The sequence below is a fragment of the Grampus griseus genome (assembly GCF_964374135.1).
Source record: "Grampus griseus genome assembly, chromosome: 4".
Taxonomy (NCBI): domain Eukaryota; kingdom Metazoa; phylum Chordata; class Mammalia; order Artiodactyla; family Delphinidae; genus Grampus; species Grampus griseus.
In genome coordinates, this window is record NC_138997.1 from 124,770,466 (window position 1) to 124,789,669 (window position 19,204).

General features: G+C 40.1%; 1 protein-coding gene across 3 annotated transcripts in view; it reads right to left on the reverse strand.

Annotated features, from left to right (window-relative positions):
• TRPC3 (transient receptor potential cation channel subfamily C member 3) overlaps nucleotides 1–19,204 on the reverse strand; it is a gene marked incomplete at both ends in the record, with an annotated part of 80,124 nt that overhangs the window by 41,475 nt on the left and 19,445 nt on the right. For all 3 annotated transcript variants that reach the window (XM_082653906.1, XM_082653905.1, XM_082653904.1), the window contains 3 exons: nucleotides 1,463–1,627; nucleotides 9,918–10,106; nucleotides 18,392–19,163. In XM_082653906.1, coding sequence (XP_082510032.1) covers nucleotides 1,463–1,627; nucleotides 9,918–10,106; nucleotides 18,392–19,163 — 1,126 coding nt within the window. The remainder of the gene's footprint in view (nucleotides 1–1,462; nucleotides 1,628–9,917; nucleotides 10,107–18,391; nucleotides 19,164–19,204) is intronic.

Sequence of the window (19,204 nt, forward strand, 5' to 3'; positions counted from 1 at the left end):
GCAGCATGCCTATCTTAAAAAATGGGACACATGTGGAGAATTCTTACTATATTGTCCTTTCACCACAGGATAAGTGGTATATGGCAGGTATAAATGTGGGCTCCAGAAACGACTCAATTCCCTCCTTTCCCTTCTCTGCTGGGCAGAGTTCACCACATCATTAGCTGCACTTTTACAAGTGAAGAGAAAGAAGAATAGACTTCAAGATGCCTACTTCAAACTCAATATGTTTTAACTGGGTAAGCTGCCCTAAGAGACAAACATGTATAAATCTGAACATTCCAATTCATTTCCCCCAAGAAGGGAAATTATTTGGGTGGGATATGATTTTTGCTTTAATGAATGCTCTCTCCTTATTTATAGTTTTCAGTTTTTAGTGTTTATGTATTAGCAGAATCTTGAGGTATTTGCCCATGATATATAAAAAAGGAACTTAGCTGAGTCATCAAAATTGATCAAAATGACATTTCTGCCTTAAACTGCATGGGCAGCTCAACGACGAAGTGAGATGGATGAATATTCTTACACGTATATGGGCCTGCGGAGCAGGACTCTGCAGGGGGAGACAGATGTGCCAGAGAGATGACGGATTTCCAGGGTCATTTGTGAGTGGCCTTGACTCATTTTGCCTGAAACTGCCTCTGATTTTAACAAAACCAGATTGTAGAATATAAAAATAAGACTAAAGGATCTCAGAACTGTTTCTTCTCCCTGGCAGTGTCCTTTATTAACCTAATACAGATTCTGTTAGCATGACTCCTATGCCTTTCCACATCTTGTTTAGAGGACCTCTTAGGCACAATTAAAATTGACTGTAAACTGGCAAAGTTGAGAGAGGGATAAAGGTAGTGAACAAAATGATTCAAACAAAACTAAATATATGAACAATCTAAAAAATCCAAAGCCCCCAAACCCAAATTTAACACTTTTTAGAATCTCCTGAAGGAACAAAGGGCTAGGGGCACCTGACATGTGCTTTCTTAAAGACTTTGGATAATACCACTGTTCAGAACCTAGCTTAATACACCCAGCCTCAGATCTTTTTGACAGGTTCAACCGAGCTGCCTTTTCAGTTCTCAGGTTAACTGTTTCTTGGAACCACTGCAGTAGGGCTCTTCCTCTTCCACAGGCCAGCCTGGTAGACTATTTATTAAGCTGGCAATAGAATCGGTACAATTGCTACTTCACTTAAGCAGCTTTTCCTCCTGCTTACCATGGGGATTTAATCTTAAAAGCCTAAGTATTATATGCCTGCAAATATGATCTATCCCACTAGTACCAAATTCTTTTCATCCCTTATTTGAACTAATCCAGTCATTAAAAAGCAGAATTCGTATTCTTGAGTCAATTAACATTCAGGGTAAAACTGATAAGAGCCTTAAGTAGGAAGCTTTTTCCTTTTTCATCCTCAAAGGACATGGTACACCAACCACAGAGGAAACAGAGGTGGAAAAGCCGGTACCCTGCTGCAAGGTGCAATCCAGTAGCCGATGGCAAGGAACGGAAGGCCCAAGGCCACGACCAGAACCACCAGACACTTGATAGCTACCGTCTGTTCCCGCAGGCCTGAGAGGTTCTCGTACCAGATTGTCAAGAGCTGCTGCTGGCAATTGGGGTGAGCCACAAACTGTTGGTCGGAACAGAGAGAGAGGGAGAAAGAGAAGTAGGTTACCATGCCATTGTCGACAGCTGGGCTACCGAATGCATGTGCATCCTAAAGATATTAGGCGCTGGATATAGGCACTGGAAGGTTTCTGGTAATATTCTTTACTTTCCCTTTGTTTTTCAAAATTGCTTCAGAACTATTACAAGAACTAAAGCGGAAACATGAGGGTAAAACTGACGTTGTCCTTAATCATAGTTCTTTCTCTCTGTATTTACAGACTCCTCTCTGGAATCTGGGTGACATACGCTTTCCTTTGCGGAAACGTGTCCCATGTTGCTGTCTGTCAGCTTACTTGCATTCAGTTCAAAATGGAAAAGAAAATAGTTATTTGGTTTACTGGATACTACAGCTAAAAGAGAAATGTTACTGTTTCATGAGCAACTCCTAAAATGATACATCTATGAAAAATATATACATGATATGTCCCATGTGGATGTATGCCCTACCATAGCAAATATGCAAAAGATTTGCAAAAACTCAGTGAACCTCCAAGTGTTATGCTTGATCCACGTTTGCTCTGCTTCCAGGAATTGGCATCAAATATCATGTCCATCCTATTTTAGTAATCTGTACTCTTTTTGTTGTTTCCTCTATCACAGGTGAAAAACACACAAACATTTATCTCTATCAATTCTTTTATAATTACAGCTCTAATCAGGAAAAACATGAGCAAATTATACTTATTTTAGCCCTGCTATTTTATTTTATTATTTTTTTATTTTATTATTGCCATCTGATTTTGCTAAGTCATCTGCCTACATCTATATAGAAGGACTGGGATTTCATTAAGGTCCTGTCTTCATTAAGGTAGCAGAATATATTTGTAGTCAGGCCCATGTGAAAAGGCCCCTACGTCAAAAGGTGCCTATCTGCAGCTGGATATGCCTTTCTTTGAACGGCCAGCTGCACTTTGCCCAAGCTTGGGAATTATTCAGGGTCATTCACAAATCAGCGACGAGTGTCAACATATTTTTAAAAAAGAGTGCTTAGCAACACAAAAATCAAGGTATAACTGTCTTCTATAAAATGCTATAAACAACAAAGAACCTGCTAGGAAGTACCCATGAAATGTTTTTGCAAATTCTGAGAGGCAAAGGAAGCAGCCGCAGTTCCCACTAAGCAAAGGGGTCAACTTTAATCAAGTTCTAGTTAATGAGCTGAATGCTTCTTAGTAACTCTAGGCAATTCCTCAAGTTACCTGGCTATCTATCAATAGCTTACTTATTTCTTCAAGGAAATGAACAGGATTCCACTTAGTGGTGTAGAGTTTACCATCAGCTGTTCTAATTTTTTTTAAAAAAGAAAAGAAAAAACAAAAGTAAAACCTCATCTCCCAGGTTGGGCAGTAGAGGCACAATTTTCCTCAAATTCTCACTCTTTTCCCCAGTGTGCACCCGCCCTCTGGGAAGTCCACTGACTTTGCTATGACAGCTGCCACCACTGTGCAGAAGGAAAACTTGACAATCCATTGACAGAGGTGGTGAGGATGAGTTTACAAATATCAGGTTTGAAATACTTAACTGAATTTTTTCCCAATAATACAAAGGAAATGAACAGCAGGATTTGGGAGATTGAAAGTACTAAAAGGAAGATGCTATTTTTTTCTTGCTCGATGAGTTCAATGGGAAAAAACATATTTTATCTTGTAAGTTCCTTTTAATTTAGTTATAAAAATCCCAGGTCCTGAGGCTCATGGGTCATTGCTAGTGGCTAAGTATACATTAGATCTTCTTTCCAAATTCAAGATTCTGTCACTCTTCCAAAGTTCTGATTTTTGAAAACAGTATTTCAAGATCAATGCAGTCATTATTTGAACTCATGATGAAATAAAATCAAGGTTGAAGGCTTCCTGGGGTCTATGTAACAATTTCCTAGGAGTCTTACTGAGAATTTCTCCAAACTTCCACTTGTGCCCCTGTACTCTATTGGATCAATATCTTTCTGCTTCACCCCTCCTTTTGTGTTAAGAATCTTCATCCCCTCTACGGTTCTTCTTCTTTTTTTTTTTTTTTAAGATTTAATTTTATTTAATTTTGGCTGCATTGGGTCTTCATTGCTGCGTGCAGGCTTTCTCTAGTTGCAGCTAGCAGGGGCTACTCTGTTGTGATGCTCGGGCTCTAGGCATGCAGGCTTCAGTAGTTGCAGCACGCAGGCTCAGTAGTTGTGGCTCACGGGCTCTAGAGCACCGGCTCAGTAGTTGTGGCACACAGGCTTAGTTGCTCCGCGGCGTGTGGGATCCTCCCGGACCAGGGATCCAACCTGTGTCCCCCACATTGGCAGGCGGATTCTTATCCACTGCACCACCGGAGAAGTCCCCGTTCTACGGTTCTTAAATGTCTGTCTCATTCATTCATTCATTCTTCAAAATGTCATAAGCCCCTCCTACACGCCAGGAAGGTATTTGGTACAAGAAAACCAAAACGGGAACATTAGTATTGCAGTAAGTGATAAGTGGTCCCTGTTCTAGAGCACACAGTAAGCTCTGCATAAATGTGAAGAAGTTATTATAATGGAGACTTGGATTCCATATGCTTGCCAAGATAAATAATCAGCATTTAAAATACTCTTAATTTGAAAGTTGGTCCAAATGTCTTGGTGTTTGGAGGATCTGCATTTGTGGGAAGTTGGAGAGATGTAACTAAAAGGCAGTCCTGTGACTCCAGGTAGGCTCAGCTTAGGAATGGGAATGTTGCATTCAGAGAAACCTACAGGTAGAGCATACACTGTCATCAGGTCAGATTACCACTTGGGAAGCCAACACGCACTTGTTTATAGGCCAAGGGTTTCTGTAAAACAGAAAATCCGCATGAAGTTAAGAGACACTTGGACACGTGTCCCTGTGAAATTGATGGACAAACTTCCCTTTTGTGGTTGTCCAGCCTTTCTCAGGTTTTAAACTCTTGAGTACAGAAATAGTAATGTAGTATGGCTCCATCTTCTTGCTCTTCCTCCTTGAGCTAATCTTTAAATTTGAATCTTTAAATGCGTTATGGGATTAATTATACTGTATAAAGTTTACAAGGCCCTCAAAGACTTGGTGGAAATCAATCCTTTCCATATGGCATTATGCAATGATCAATCTTTGACCTGGTGTGACTTGTACAATACAGTGCAGACACTTAACATATGTTAAATACTAGCCAAAATCATGGTGTTTGCACTTCACTTGTTACACTTTAAGATTCAACCTAACAGGTATATCTCCTATACCATTAATTCTACCCTCTTCTTAACTGAGATCACAATACGGCACCATATGGCATTTAATCCACGGAAAGCAAACACAAATAGATATTTTCCTCCAATGATTTAAAATCCTAATACAAGTACACAAGGAACATTTTAAAAAAGAAAAAAAACCAGTATAATAGTAGCAAGTGAGGGCAAAAGAGCTAATCCTTCTAGGAGCTGAGTTTTGCTCTTTTCAATGACTTCAAAATAGGGCAGTAACCTTTATCTCTTAAAACTGATTTACCTCCTAAAAAATGTCCTATGCTGCCACACCAGTCACAGCCAGCTGGATAAAATTTGTATGCTGTTTCTTAACTTCAGTGGACCAACAAATTGAAACCATTACAGAAATAATACCCTTATTTGAGGTTTTCTGATATAAAGGGAAAATGCTTGACACACAAGAAAATCTCAGTCTTTCAATGGAACAAAACGACTGGAGCATAGAGAACAAACTCTATTCCCTACCAAATGACGGACAGATTGTAAACTGAACCACCAATCAGGGCAGTTGATAAATTTCAACCTAAAAAAATTACACTGTCTTTTTATCAGATTAGCTTTTCCAAGAACTATCTTCATGGGAATACTGTTGTACAAAAACATGGTAGGAACACTCTGTTTTTGTTTTTAATGACATTGCTGGAGCCACAGTTTACAATATTTAAAAGAAAATATTCTTGTGAATAAAAACTAGATCACTCATCTTCTTTTTAAAGTTCTTTGAATTGTGAAATATAAACTGAAAACTCCACTGTGCTGCACAGCAGAAACTGGCACAACTTTGTAAATCAACTCTACTTCAATAAAAAAAATTTTTTTTTAAAACCCCTGAAAACTTACATTGTACACGTTTTCTGGATTTCAAACCCACTGAGTGCAAAGTGCTGTTACCAAGAGCTAACCGACTGTTACCTTTCAGGTGCCTGAGCAAAAACATGGCAGAAGCCCTACAGTGCAGGACCCCTTCCCGTGCCGGCTGCCACATGCACGCCAAAGTCTCTGCAGTGGATTTACCACTCTTTCATTGTACTGCTCACTTTCTGGGCTTTCTTTTCACACTTTCTGCCTACACAGTGGATAATTTTATGTGTCTATATTGCTGCATGTCTCATTTCTAGATGATCTTTCTACGGTTAAACCTAATCTCTCTCTGGAGGAAACAGAGCAAGGAGGAAGAACTCAGGAAAGGATTTCCTCTTTCTCAAGAGCTCGGTTTTCCAGATTTGATGATCCATCCAGTGCTAGTATCTTTTATCTCTGTCAGGGGCTTTCTTACAATAGAGAAAGCTCACTTGAGATAGGTAGGACTCCCGTTACTTCTATGGGGGGAGTGGATTGATATTTATCCTCAAGTCAGAGAAGATAGAGGTACAGTCATAAATAGAGCTCAGGACTTTTTGGAGGGCAAATAGTCCATTATTCTAATTGGAAAATAATGAATGGTTTGCCTAAAATTTAATTTTCTTGTACTTATTTTCAAAAAACCAAATTTCACCCTCCACTCTATTCCATTCTCTTTTGTAGAATAATGTGGGTAACTCTACAAACGGTAATAACATTTACTATCTTTCCAGTTTTATTATTTACCTTAAAGACCCCTCAGAAGTGAATCTGGGATGAATAAGCTTCAACATCCACTCCCTGATAGAAGATACATTATTGTTTGTTCCCCACTAGTAGTGTATGATTGCTCATTTCACCAACAGCACTGAGAATTGTAATTTTTTATTCTTTAATAATTTGAGTGAGAGGAGATGGTATCTGTATGTTAGCATGCATTTCTTTTATTACTAGAGGGTTTGAAATTTTAAAATATGTTTGTTAGCCATTTGAATTTTCTTTTCTGTGAATTACCTATCCAAGCCTTTTGCTTATTTTTCTACAGGGCTCTGAAAATTTTCCCTATAAATTTGTTTGTGTACTTTGGATATTAAGAATATCAATCCTCTGTAAGTTATAGTAAAAAAATGTTCCCAGTTTGCCCTTCACCTTTTTTGTTTATGATCTTTCTGATGTACAGAGGTTTTAAGTTGCATGTGGTCAAACAATTTATATTTTTGTTTTTTATATCTTCTACTGCTTTTATATCAAAAAATCCTTTCCCACATAAACATTAAATTCATGTTCAGACCTCTCCTATTCAGATCTTTTATATTTTCATTTTCTTCATTAACTGTCATTGAGCCTCTAAGGCCTAAGGTGAACTCATGGTTATTCCTAGGGAAGACCTGAGCCCAGAAAGAACCCAACAGACTCAGAATCAGAGTTGGGGGTAGGTCTTGGGCAGATGGCAGAAGAGACATCCTGAGTTTCTTATGGGACCTAAACAAATTAACATTAATCAAATTGGCTTCCTTGGTGGAATTATGGGTTGATTTGAACATATACAAGTTTATTATATTATTAGGGGGGGAATTCCATAACATATAAAGTATTTTGAAATCCCAATGCCATGCATATAGCTATGGGCTACTTCAGTGTCACAGTGGGTAGGGTTCATGAATCATTATAACCCAAGAGGTTATTTTACTTGGGGACTAGAAATGAGATGATGGAAAAAGGAAGCAGCAGAAGTGGGTGGGGGTATTTTTGATCCTTGCTAGATGGAGATGGGTGAGTATTGAGTGAAGAATGAAGGAAACCTTGGAGAGAAAGAAAGAGGAACTAGGGCTTTTGGGGGAGGCATTCCAGAATAAAGTTCTTATATACAGTTATTGGGTGAAGATTCCAAATCAAATATTTTAACTAATATTCCTTTTATAGCATAAAACAGACAAAACCAGAAATACCTGCAAAGTCATAAATCTCCTTTCAGTTCCGAATACATTTTTGTTGTTGCTGTTTCCTGATAGTTGACGGATAGCAAATTTATTATTAATTGACACTTCATACATTGTAACCTACACATCAATTTATTTAAAATCAACATGCAAGAAGACATTCACTCTGCAAGACAGTTTGGTTAACAGAAGCACATCTGTAGATGAGCTGTCTCTGCTAATACGACACTTTCAAAGCAATAATAAAGAACCAGTGACAACTGAAATCAATTCTCTCCTCTCAGGTGCTAAAGAGGAGAGATGCCTATTGCAAGATCTGTGAATAAATGTCCAGACAGTTTTCTAAAAACAGTTTAATATCAATCTTATGCAAAACTATCTTTTTCTTCCAATACAGCAAAACTTCAACCAGCAAGAATACTCTGAGAGGAGGGCAGTTAATCCAATTCATTTACCTTGTAACTGACACTTCCTTGAAAAGTTATTTTACCTCAGCATTTACTGAGAATCTTCACATCTCACTATCTTATAAAGTAGAGGGGAGATCTGTCATTAATGGCTGGCTATAATCTTGTGAACACTACAATGTGGAAGTTTTCTACATTGTGGTAGAACTGTGTATGTGTGTGTGTACACACATAGAAACACACACACACAGAGAGAGAGAGAGAGAGAGAGAGAGATTCCCCCATCCTCATTTGCTACCAGGGTGCAAACTTTGGCCTAGGTTCCACGGGTCAGAGGCATATGTGCACACCTCTGATTTGGAAGAGGCTTTTTATAACAGGCAGCACTCAGCACTCAGCACATCCTTTCTGTTGGTGGGGAGCTGGCCATCTGCAGCAGAGGCAGAATTGTTCTGTTTGGGCCACAGAAACTCCCTTACCAGGTCAGTTCTGGGCCTGGTTCTGGGCAAGCTTTCTGCAAGCACAGCTTAGATAAGCTTGTTCCTCCACCTCTCCTAATGATTCTGTGAGCCTCCTAATATCCTTTACTGAATTATTTTCTGTTTAAATTGGCTATGGTCTACCACTAAGAAGCAGAACCAGCACAATAAACATGAAATGTCGTTGATGACTAAGAGCTGAACTTGTTTAAGAGCCATCATTCTGAGAATGAATTTTCAAATGCAGAAATGTGATTAGCTGACACTTATTGAGCAATCACCATGTACTATGCCTGTGCTAATTACTTTACTTGCATTAGCTCATGTAATCCTTAAAACAACCAAAACAGTAGTTGTCCCCACTACCAACGAGCAGAATGAGGTTTAGACTGATCAAGTGACTTGCCCTGTCACACACAGAAGACAAGTCAGGACTTGAACCCTTGCAAGTTGGCTCCAGGGCCTGCCCTCTTATGCACCATGTCACACTGCAGGAAGGACAGAAGATTCCATAGATTGACCAGTTCATGAAACCAGATCTATTCCCGACAACAGCTTACTTCTTTGTGATTTAAAGAGCAAAAATTTAAGTTGTATAAAATATGTATAAGCGATTAGATTCTGGATAACTGAGATTTTTATTATAAGTGAAACGTCCTAACTACAATTTACATGAATTATTTCAAAGGCCCATACAAGTAGCAAACACATAATACATAACTGTTCTATCTGCAGTAACCAGAGTAAAAAAGTAATCATAATTTTTTTTTTTTTGGCAACTGCATAAAATTCCATAGCTGTGTGATCTGAGGCACGTCTTTTAAGCTTGGTGAACCTCAGTTTCCTTATAGAATAGAAATCTCATCATCGAACATTTATTTTATAGGTGAAATGGATAATAACAAAGGCTTACTGCAAGATTAACATGCGAATGTAAGTAACAGTGCCTTACAGAAATGTTTACAAGTAACAGATTTTATTATCATTAAATGCATTTTAATGAGCAGTTTACAAAGCTCTTTTGCATATCTTAATCCACTGAAATCCCACCAAGACCCTGAGACAGATAAGAGGTATTATTCTCCTTTTATATGAGGAAAAAGAAATTTAAAGAAGTTTTATGACTTATCCAAGGTCCAAAAATGGATAAAAAGTGGAAAGGATCGGAGCTAGATACTTGACTCACAACTTTACCATGATACTTCATTTAATCTCTTTCATGAAGTGAAATAAATCTTCTTATCAATAACATCTATTACTGCTATTATTTTAAAATCTTTCCTGGGATTATGGCATAGTTGATATTACATGTTTATTCTAATATGGAGCTGGATGAAAGTAGGCCACTCACCTTTTTGACTTCATACTTAATGGCAAGTTTGACACGACTCAGTGAAGCTTTATGCCTGTGCATCTCCAGAGGCTCTGCTGATTCCAGATCTCCGTTCAGAATGGCTTCTACCTCTTCCGAGTCTCGGCAAAGATCCAGCACACCCACTACGAAGTCTTTGCATTGCATGGAGAGCTTGCGATAGTCATTCTAAGACCAAGAGGTTTAGAGTTTAATGCAGAGAATGTGCTTTAATTCAATGGAAAGTGTTTAGGGGTTTTGTGAATTAGAAAAAAGTCTCCCTACCTCTGGGTAGGAAGTTGCAGCCCCCAGGTGGGTGCAAGTTTTTTTGTTTGTTTGGGGGGTTTTTTTTTTGCTGTACGCGGGCCTCTCACTGTTGTGGCCTCTCCCGCTGCGGAGCACGGGCTCCGGACGCGCAGGCTCAGCGGCCATGGCTCACGGGCCCAGCCACTCCGCGGCATGTGGGATCTTCCCGGACCGGGGCACGAACCCGTGTCCCCTGCATCGGCAGGCGGACTTTCAACCACTGCGACTCCAGGGAGGCCCTGGATGCAAGTTTTGTTCAGTTCGATACCGGCTGGATTTGCTCCCACCTACCCCCGTAGCCAGTACCTTCCACAACCTGTACAATCATAGGAGACAGTTCTGAAAATGGTGTGCATGTCAGTGATTGATTTATATTAAGAGATGTTGGCTAAATGCTAATGCTGAAAGACTAAAGAATCAAAAGAATCTTTCTTGTACAGATGAACAATAGTTTTCTTGAAGCTCAAACAAAACCATTTCTACGATGAAAGTTCTTTAAATTAAGTGGCATTTTGGCATAGAAGATTGACTATGTATGAAAATAACCTACCTGATTTACTATCCATTGCCTCTTTGGAGACAGTGCTTCTCAAATTGTAGTCCTCGGACCAGCAGCCTCAGTAGCACCTGGACATGTGTTAGAAGTGTAAATGCTCAGGTCCCACCCCAGGTGTCCTGAGTAGAAACCGACGTTGAGGGCCCGCAATCTGTGTTAACACACTCTCCAGGTATTCCTGATACACATTTATGTTTGAGAATGATGGTTCATAGTGAAGGCAAAGAGAAGGATAGGTACCAACATGGAGGGTATTTTTTCTTGTTTGTCTGAAGGGCACATTACAATGTCCTGCAGAGCTTCTAGAGAGAGAGAAATGTCTGATTATATGTAACAGAATTCTCAAGGGTTGCAGAATATCAATACCTGAGAGAAAAATTTTCAGGCTACTGGAACTGACACCTTGCTAAAAATAATCTGTGAATCTTTAATTTCACTAGCATATTTATATAGTGCCATGGACTAGTATGAGGAAGTCAGCTGTCAGCATTCCCTGTTACCTACTGAATGGAGCTCTATTTCTAGCCCATTGATTCCAGTCTAGGTGTCAATGGCCATCTCTTCGGGAAAGGGCCTTACTTTTGCAACCCCCAGCTCCACTTCTATGGCTTTCACTAAAATTTTAGCCCATTAAGAAAATTAATCAGATGATAATCTAATTTGGTGCACTTGAGGAAAATAGAATCCCTCATTCCAACATGTCCTGAGATACTGTATATGTCTAATAACTGAGTAACATTTAGCACAGCAGAATTTCTGGGCTTCCAAAAATCATACTTTAAAAATGATGTATAAAGAATTTCAATTTTTTTCCCCTTAAATGATTAATTAACTTGATTTGATGGGCAAAAATCATGTCACCAACTAAAATAAACAAGAAGAGGAGAGACTGTTTAAAGGCTACACAGACTAGAATAGTTTCCATTTCAGATATCAGAAATCCAGATAAAGAACAGTTGCAGTTAATCCTTTTCCCCTCATAAGGGAACAGATAAAATGAATAAAAACTTCAATCTTTGGTTTCCATTCAAGTTGGTACCATGCAACTGATAAAATTAATAAAATGTTCAGTCTCTGGTTTCTATGCAGAGTGTCAGTTAAATATCCATCTGCCTTCCATTCCTGAAAGACTAATGAAATATTTTATTATAGCATCCAGAAGAAGTGTTATCCATGTCTGTTTCCATATAAAGCTCCCCTTTTAATACAATTTTTTAGATGAAATTTCCTCATGTTCCTCGTCAGTTCAGACTGTTCTGTAAGATTTGGTGCAACACAGGATGGCCAATCCTCCATTGATCAGAAATAAAAGAGACTATTTTCTATTCTTGAAGAAGACATAGGAACCAATTTTGCAGTAATACCTGAATAATAACTCATTATTTTAAAAAATTATAATCTGTAAAATTATCCGATCTTAAGGAAAGCTTTGTGGCCTTTTCACATCCACTAAAAGAACAGTCAAGAAGCAAAAAACAGGTAACCAAGTTGCAAGGACAACACTGTTTTCATAACAATTTAAACATTTCCTGCTGGAAGAAGTCTGCTATCCAAGTACAGAAAATAATCAGAGCTGGAGGTAATAGCGATTTCTTCTACTGGGGTTGTGGGATACCATTTGCCAATATATGCAGAGCTCTCAGGGAAAGATGGAGAGCACCACTAAAGATGGCCTTTCCTCAGCTGCAAAAGGAACTATCTAAAGTCTGAATTGCATCATGAGCTGACTCTGTCCGTTCTACCATGAGGTCCTGTCTCATGTTGCTTCACAACTCAGACCGTTTATCTGCTCTGAATTTTCTAATGATGCTGTCTTAATTTAGTTTTGCTTGATCATCTTCACTGTGCCGCTTTTCCATTACCATGGCCTTCCACAAAGTTACCAGATGGATCTGCAGCCCAGAGCAGGAACTCAAAACCTGGAAGAACTGCTCAAGCCAGAGGAAGAACAACGAAGCTCGCGCCTCATCACAACCTGTCTACAGGTTTCAGCAGGTTTTTAATGTGTATGCTTTAATCGTCATTCTAACCCCTTTTTATCCTTAACAGGAAAATTGAAATTCAACTCTAAGCAGGCGTGGTCCCGTCAGATCCTTTCCCTAATAATAAAAGAGGCAGGATAGTGTAGTGATTAAAAGGATAAATCTGAAACCAGACTTCCTAGGTTCAAACACTGCTTCTACCACTTACTGCTTCTACCACTATGTGATCTTATAGAAGTTACTTAGCCTCTCTGATGAGAATAAGCCTATCTAATATTGCTACTATGAGGATTAAACACTTTGAGTGTGCTTGGTACACATCAAATACTATAGAACTGCTTCAGTGTTACCAGGTACAGCATGTTACATAGAATAGCTAGGACTGGGACTCAAGGCACCCAAATCTAGGCTTAGCAGATGGGACCTTGGCTACAGTCTTTGTTTTCTCATTTGTAAAATGAGAGGTGTGTATAGTCAGATGATTCCTAGAGTATTTTCCTGCTATAAAATGCTATCTTGCTTTTGGATTACATTCATTTTCCTCTTCCTTACAGTCCTACTGTGATATAAGTTGAAATTGTTTTTCTGCTTTAAAGAGGGGAAATTTGAGGCATGGAGAAAAAAAAATGGCTTTTTTTTTTTTTTTTGCAAAAAAAGTGCATCATTGATTCAGAATTAGGAAATTAGTAAATTTCAGCTTAATAAATGACCAGCTTCCTTGCCACTGACATTTGAAGGATTAGACATGGAATCCATCCTGTCCAATATTCTGTTTCTCAAAATAGCTTCAGATAGCATTTGCACATCGAAAATACTTCTTTAATAACCTGTCACCAAGCTGTCCTCCATTAATCTATCTATATCTATATCCTAGAATGTTCAACCCTTGGGGTAATGACCTTCACATGTTTTCGGCACCATGCCTCCTGCACTCTTAAAGGAACTTTGAAAACTGCACGGTGGCTGAGAACCTTCCGTGAAGCATCTAAGTGATGGCAGTTTGAGGGATGAGATACTGGATCTTACAGGCCATTGATAAGATAAAATAGTCATAGGTGTCTGAAACGGAAAAAAAATCAAGTGTTTTTCACTAGGGAACACGTTGTCTTTTTTTTTTTTTTCCATTTCAAGGCCAGTACTTTGAGCTCAAAGCCTCTATGGAAAGAATATAGTGAACACCATGGAATAGGGTAAATTAAGTGACCCTGCCACAGAAATAAGCTTCACTTCCTGCCCTTTCAGAGCTCCGAGTCTCTGGGTCAGTGCTGTGAAAGCACTATTTTCTCTGTCTGTCGAAAGCCCTGACGGGTGGACATGAGTGTGGGATGAGAAGGCAAAGAGGTGAAAGGAAGGCAGATAATAAAAGAATAACAAGGAGTAGTGAGAATGGGAAAGAAAAGGAACATTTAGTCAGGAGAGAGAGACCTGTAGTCCTTAGAGACTGTAACTTCCAAAGAAGTGTCTGTATTTTGGCTCAGAGATGGTTATGCTACACGACTGCTTTCCATATAATTCAGAAAAAGGAAGTGTGAGATTTAGATGATTTTTGCATACCCTTAGATATATGGCAGCTTTATGGATGCCCTCTTAAACTCAGCTGTGTTTTCTCCTCTTTTTGCCTCTTCACTTATAATAGTTTCCCACCTTTGAAAGGTTATCAAAGGTGACTCTTTATGTCAGGGTAAAGGAGATTCCAAGCATTATCAATATGGGTTTAGCTGGCTTCAAGGGGAAAACTATGAATAAATTTTCTTAACATTGCTTCACTGAGACTACTTCTCTGGACAGAATTGCATACGTCACCATCTTTCGGAAATTATTAAAACATAATCTAACCACAAAGCTACAGTAATCAAGACAGTGTGGTACTGGCACAGAAACAGAAATATAGATCAATGGTACAGGATAGAAAGCCCAGAGATAAACCCACGCACATATGGGCACCTAATTTACAACAAAGGAGGCAAGAACATACATGGAGGAAAGAGAGCCTCTTCAATAAGTGGTGCTGGGAAAACTGGATAGCTACATGTAAAAGAATGAAATTAGAACACTACCTAACACCATACACAAAAATAAACTCCAAATGGATTAAAGACTTAAATGTAAGACCAGACACTATAAAACTTTTAGCGGAAAACATAGGAAAAACACTTTTTGACATAAACCACAGCAAGATCTTTTTTGATCCACCTCCTAGAGTAACAGAAATAAAAACGAAAATAAACAAATGGGACCCAATGAAACTTAAAAGCTTTTGCACAGCAAAGGAAACCATAAACAAGACAAAAGGACAACCCTCAGAATGAGAGAAAATATTTGCAAATGAAACAACAGACAAAGGATTAATCTCCAAATACACAAACAGCTCATGGAGCTCAATATAAAAAAAAACCAAACAATCCAGTTAAAAAATGGGCAGAAGAGGGCTTCCCTGGTGGCGCAGTGGTTGAGAATCTGCCTGCTAATGCAGGGGACATGGGTTCGAGCCCTGGTCTGGGAGGATCCCACATGCCGAGGAGCAACTAGGCCCATGAGCCACAGCTACTGAGCCTGCGCGTCTGGAGCCTGTGCTCCACAACAAGAGAGGTCGCGATAGTGAGAGGCCTGTGCACCGTGATGAAGAGTGGCTCCCGCTTGCCACAACTAGAGAAAGCCCTCGCACAGAAACGAAGACCAAACACAGCAAAAATAAATAATAAATAAGTTACTAAACTCCTACCCCCAACATCTTCTTTAAAAAAAAAAAAAGGGCAGAAGACCTACATAGACATTTCACCAAGGAAGACATACAGATGTCCAAGAGACACATGAAAAGATGCTCAACATCACTAATTATGAGAGAAATGCAAATCAAAACTACAATGAGGTATCACCTCACACCGGTCAGAATGGCCATCATCAAGAAGTCTACACATTATAAATGCTGGAGAGGGTGTGGTAAAAAGGAAATCCTCCTACACTGTTGGTGGGAATGTGAATTGATACAACCACTATGGAAAACAGTAGGGAGGGTCCTTAAAAAACTAAAAATAGAACTACCATATGACCCAGCAATCCCACGACTGGGCATATACCCTGAGAAAACCGTAATTCAAAAAGAGACACGCACCACAATGTTCACTGCAGCACTATTTACAATAGCCAGGACATGGAACCAGGACATGGAACCAACCTAAATGTCCATCGACAGATGCATGGATAAAGAAGATGTGGCACATATATACAATGGAATATTACTCAGCCATAAAAAGAAACGAAACTGAGTTATTTGTAGTAAGGTGGACAGACCTAGAGTCTGTCATACAGAGTGAAGTAAGTCAGAAAGAGAAAAACAAATACCGTATGCTAATGCATATATATGGAATCTAAAAAAAAAAAAAAAAAAAGGTACTGATGAACCTAGTTGCAGGGCAGGAATAAAGAGGTAGACATAGAGAATGGACTTGATGACATGAGGTAGGAGGGCGAAGCTGGGGCGGAGTGAGAGTGGCATCAACATATATACACTACCGAATGTAAAATAGTTGGCTGGTGGGAAGCAGCAGCATAGCATAGGGAGATCGGCTTGGTGCTTTGCGACCACCTAGAGGGGTGGGATAGGGAGGATGGGAGGGAGGCTCAAGAGGGAGGGGACATGGGGACACGTGTATGCATATGGCTGATTCGCTTTGTTGTGCAACAGAAACTAACAAAGTATTGTGAAGCAATTATACTCCAATAAATATCTAATAAAAAAAACATAATCTAGAACATTCCCTTTTGTAGAATCTCTTCTACAGACTTTCAGTATATATCAAGCAAAATGCTTAAAAACAACGTTTGAGTGAAACTTGGAATAGTGAATTAACAAGTTTAGAATTATATTTTTTATTACTTTGTTGAAATAAAGTGACATTTAGACTGAATGCTTTTCTATTCTCTTCAAACAGAATTTGAAGTTTTAAATTTGCTCTACATGAGTTCTGTCAAAAAATAATTCATTTTAGGTACAAGGAAATAAATCTTTTCAAATACCACATAATGAATCTTTTCAACGGGAGTAGATATCAGTGAGATTTATTTTCTTCTTTTTATTTTCCCACATTTTCCAAAAATTTTACAATAAATATGTGTAGCTTTTATATTAGAAAAGTATGTAATGGAATAACAAATAAAATTATACTAAGGCCAGATGTCCAGAAGGACAAAATGTGTGTTGATGGATGTAGAGGGAATGTGGCGCATACAAAAGGGAAACCCCCCCCACAAAATTTTCCTACCATTTTCTTTCAACTACTTACCTTGAATTATATTGCTAGTCACATTTGTGTAGCTCACACCTAAGTGTGAAAAGCTGCAATAATATCTGAAAAGCAGAATCATCACTTTTTCTGTGATCTGATACCACAACACTAAAGTAAAAAGATTAACTCAGCATACAGAAAATAATTCAAGGAATCTATGCCTAGAATCATCCTCTTAGGTGGATAACGGGAGGCAAGAACCTGCTGAAAAACAGTCTGACTTGGACCCGATCTACGAAATCTCCTTTTGCCCCAGATTTAATAGGTAGAACCATCCAAAATGCACGGCAGACTGTAACAATTAAATTTAAAAAATGTTCCACTATTAATGTATAGGTTTTATAAAAATAAGTAATTCTGCTTGACTGGAGATGATGTCCAGAAAAAAAGTTCACTCATAAAAAAACAAAAAAATCTATTAAAGCAAATCACTCTGCTGTCCTTATTATTTCTGGGTTGACCTCATGTCTATGGCTCACCATTTTGAATACTGTGGATTTCACTTGTGGATTTCAGGTACAGCCGTTTTTGTCACAAATAAAATGACTTTAGTCATTCATTTAAAATTTTGTATTAGCCTTTTGACTTTCAGTCTAAAGAGACACACAAAGGGCTTCCCTGGTGGCGCAGTGGTTAAGAATCCGCCTGCCAATGCAGGGGGCACGGGTTCGAGCCCTGGTCCGGGAAGATCCCACATGCCGCGAAGCAACTAAGCCCGTGTGCCACAACTACTGGAGCCCGTGCGCCTAGAGCCCGTGCTCCACAATAAGAGAAGCCACCGCAATGAGAAGCCCGCACACCACAGCGAAGAGTAGCCCCCGCTTGCCGCAACTAGAGAAAAGCCCACGCATGGCAACAAAGACCCAATGCAGCCAAAAATAAAATAAATTTAAATACAATAAATTTTTTAAAAAAGTGATATACAAATGTTTGGGCCAATAAACAGTGCATGCAAAACTAATACTATTTCTATATTTTCTATATTGGGTGCCACCATACAATCAACTACAAAAGAGGAAGAATTTGGAAGGGAGACGATCACACCACATCCCTCCTTCAACAAAAGAGAAGTCTTGTGTACTACTTAACGCTTATCCAGAACACAGAGCAGCACCGTAATTACAGCTCTCTGATCTAGTATATACCCATCCTCAGAGCGAATTTATCACAGCTCCGTGGTGAGAAAGGAAAATCATCAGGTCGTTTCTGAACGACGCTCCCAGTCCCTCGTGGTTTTAAATCCGCTGGGCGAGACTGATTCGGGAGCAAACTACGGAAGGTGCCTGGTGGCAGCCTGGAAGCGGAAGAGCGCGCAGGGCAGCCGGGGTGGAGCGCACAGCTTACCTTGAACTCCTTCTCTATGTTGGCCAGCTTGGCCAGCTCGTTGCTGAGCTCCAGGGCGGTGAGCACGGGGTCCTCGCTGGACAAGGACAGATACGCTGGGCTGGCCAGCCCCTTGTAGGCATTGATCCTCGAGCGCGAGTGGCTGAAGGAGTCGTGCCTCTGCTTCTCCGTGCAGTCCCCGCACTTGCAGAAATAGTCGTGCGGCCGCTCGATCCTGGCGCCCTTCATCAGCAGCATGTGCACCACCTCGTACTTCTGGCAGTGCGCCGCCAGGATGATGGGGGTGATGTCGGGGGAGAAGCGCGTGCCGTCCTCGTCGTAGGCGTAGAAGTCGTCGTCCTGCAGCTCCTGCTCACAGGGGCTCAGGGTGAGGCGCTTGCTGGCCGCGAAACCCGGGTGGTTGAGGATGGCCTCCACGATGCGCACGTAGCCCTTGCTGATGGCGAGCAGCAGGGCGTCGCCGATGCGCGCCAGGTTCTCCTTCTTGAGCAGCAGCTCAGTCACCTCCAGGTGCTCATTGCCCACCGCCAGCTGCAGCGCGTTCTGGCCCATGTAGTCCACGCAGTTGACGTTCAGCGTCCTGGATTCCTCCAGCATCTTGCGCACCACAGGGATGTTACCGTACTCGGCGGCGTCGAGGAAGCGCTCCTCCTCGGCGGTGAGGCTGGTGCCCCGATCGTTGAACATGAAGGCCGGACCCCGGACAGCCTGGCGCCGGCCCTTCTCGCGCATCACTGTCTTGCGCCTCAGGGAAGGGCTTTCCTCCATTGACCTAATCAGCAACAGCAAGAAGAAGAAGAAAAAGGAAAAAAA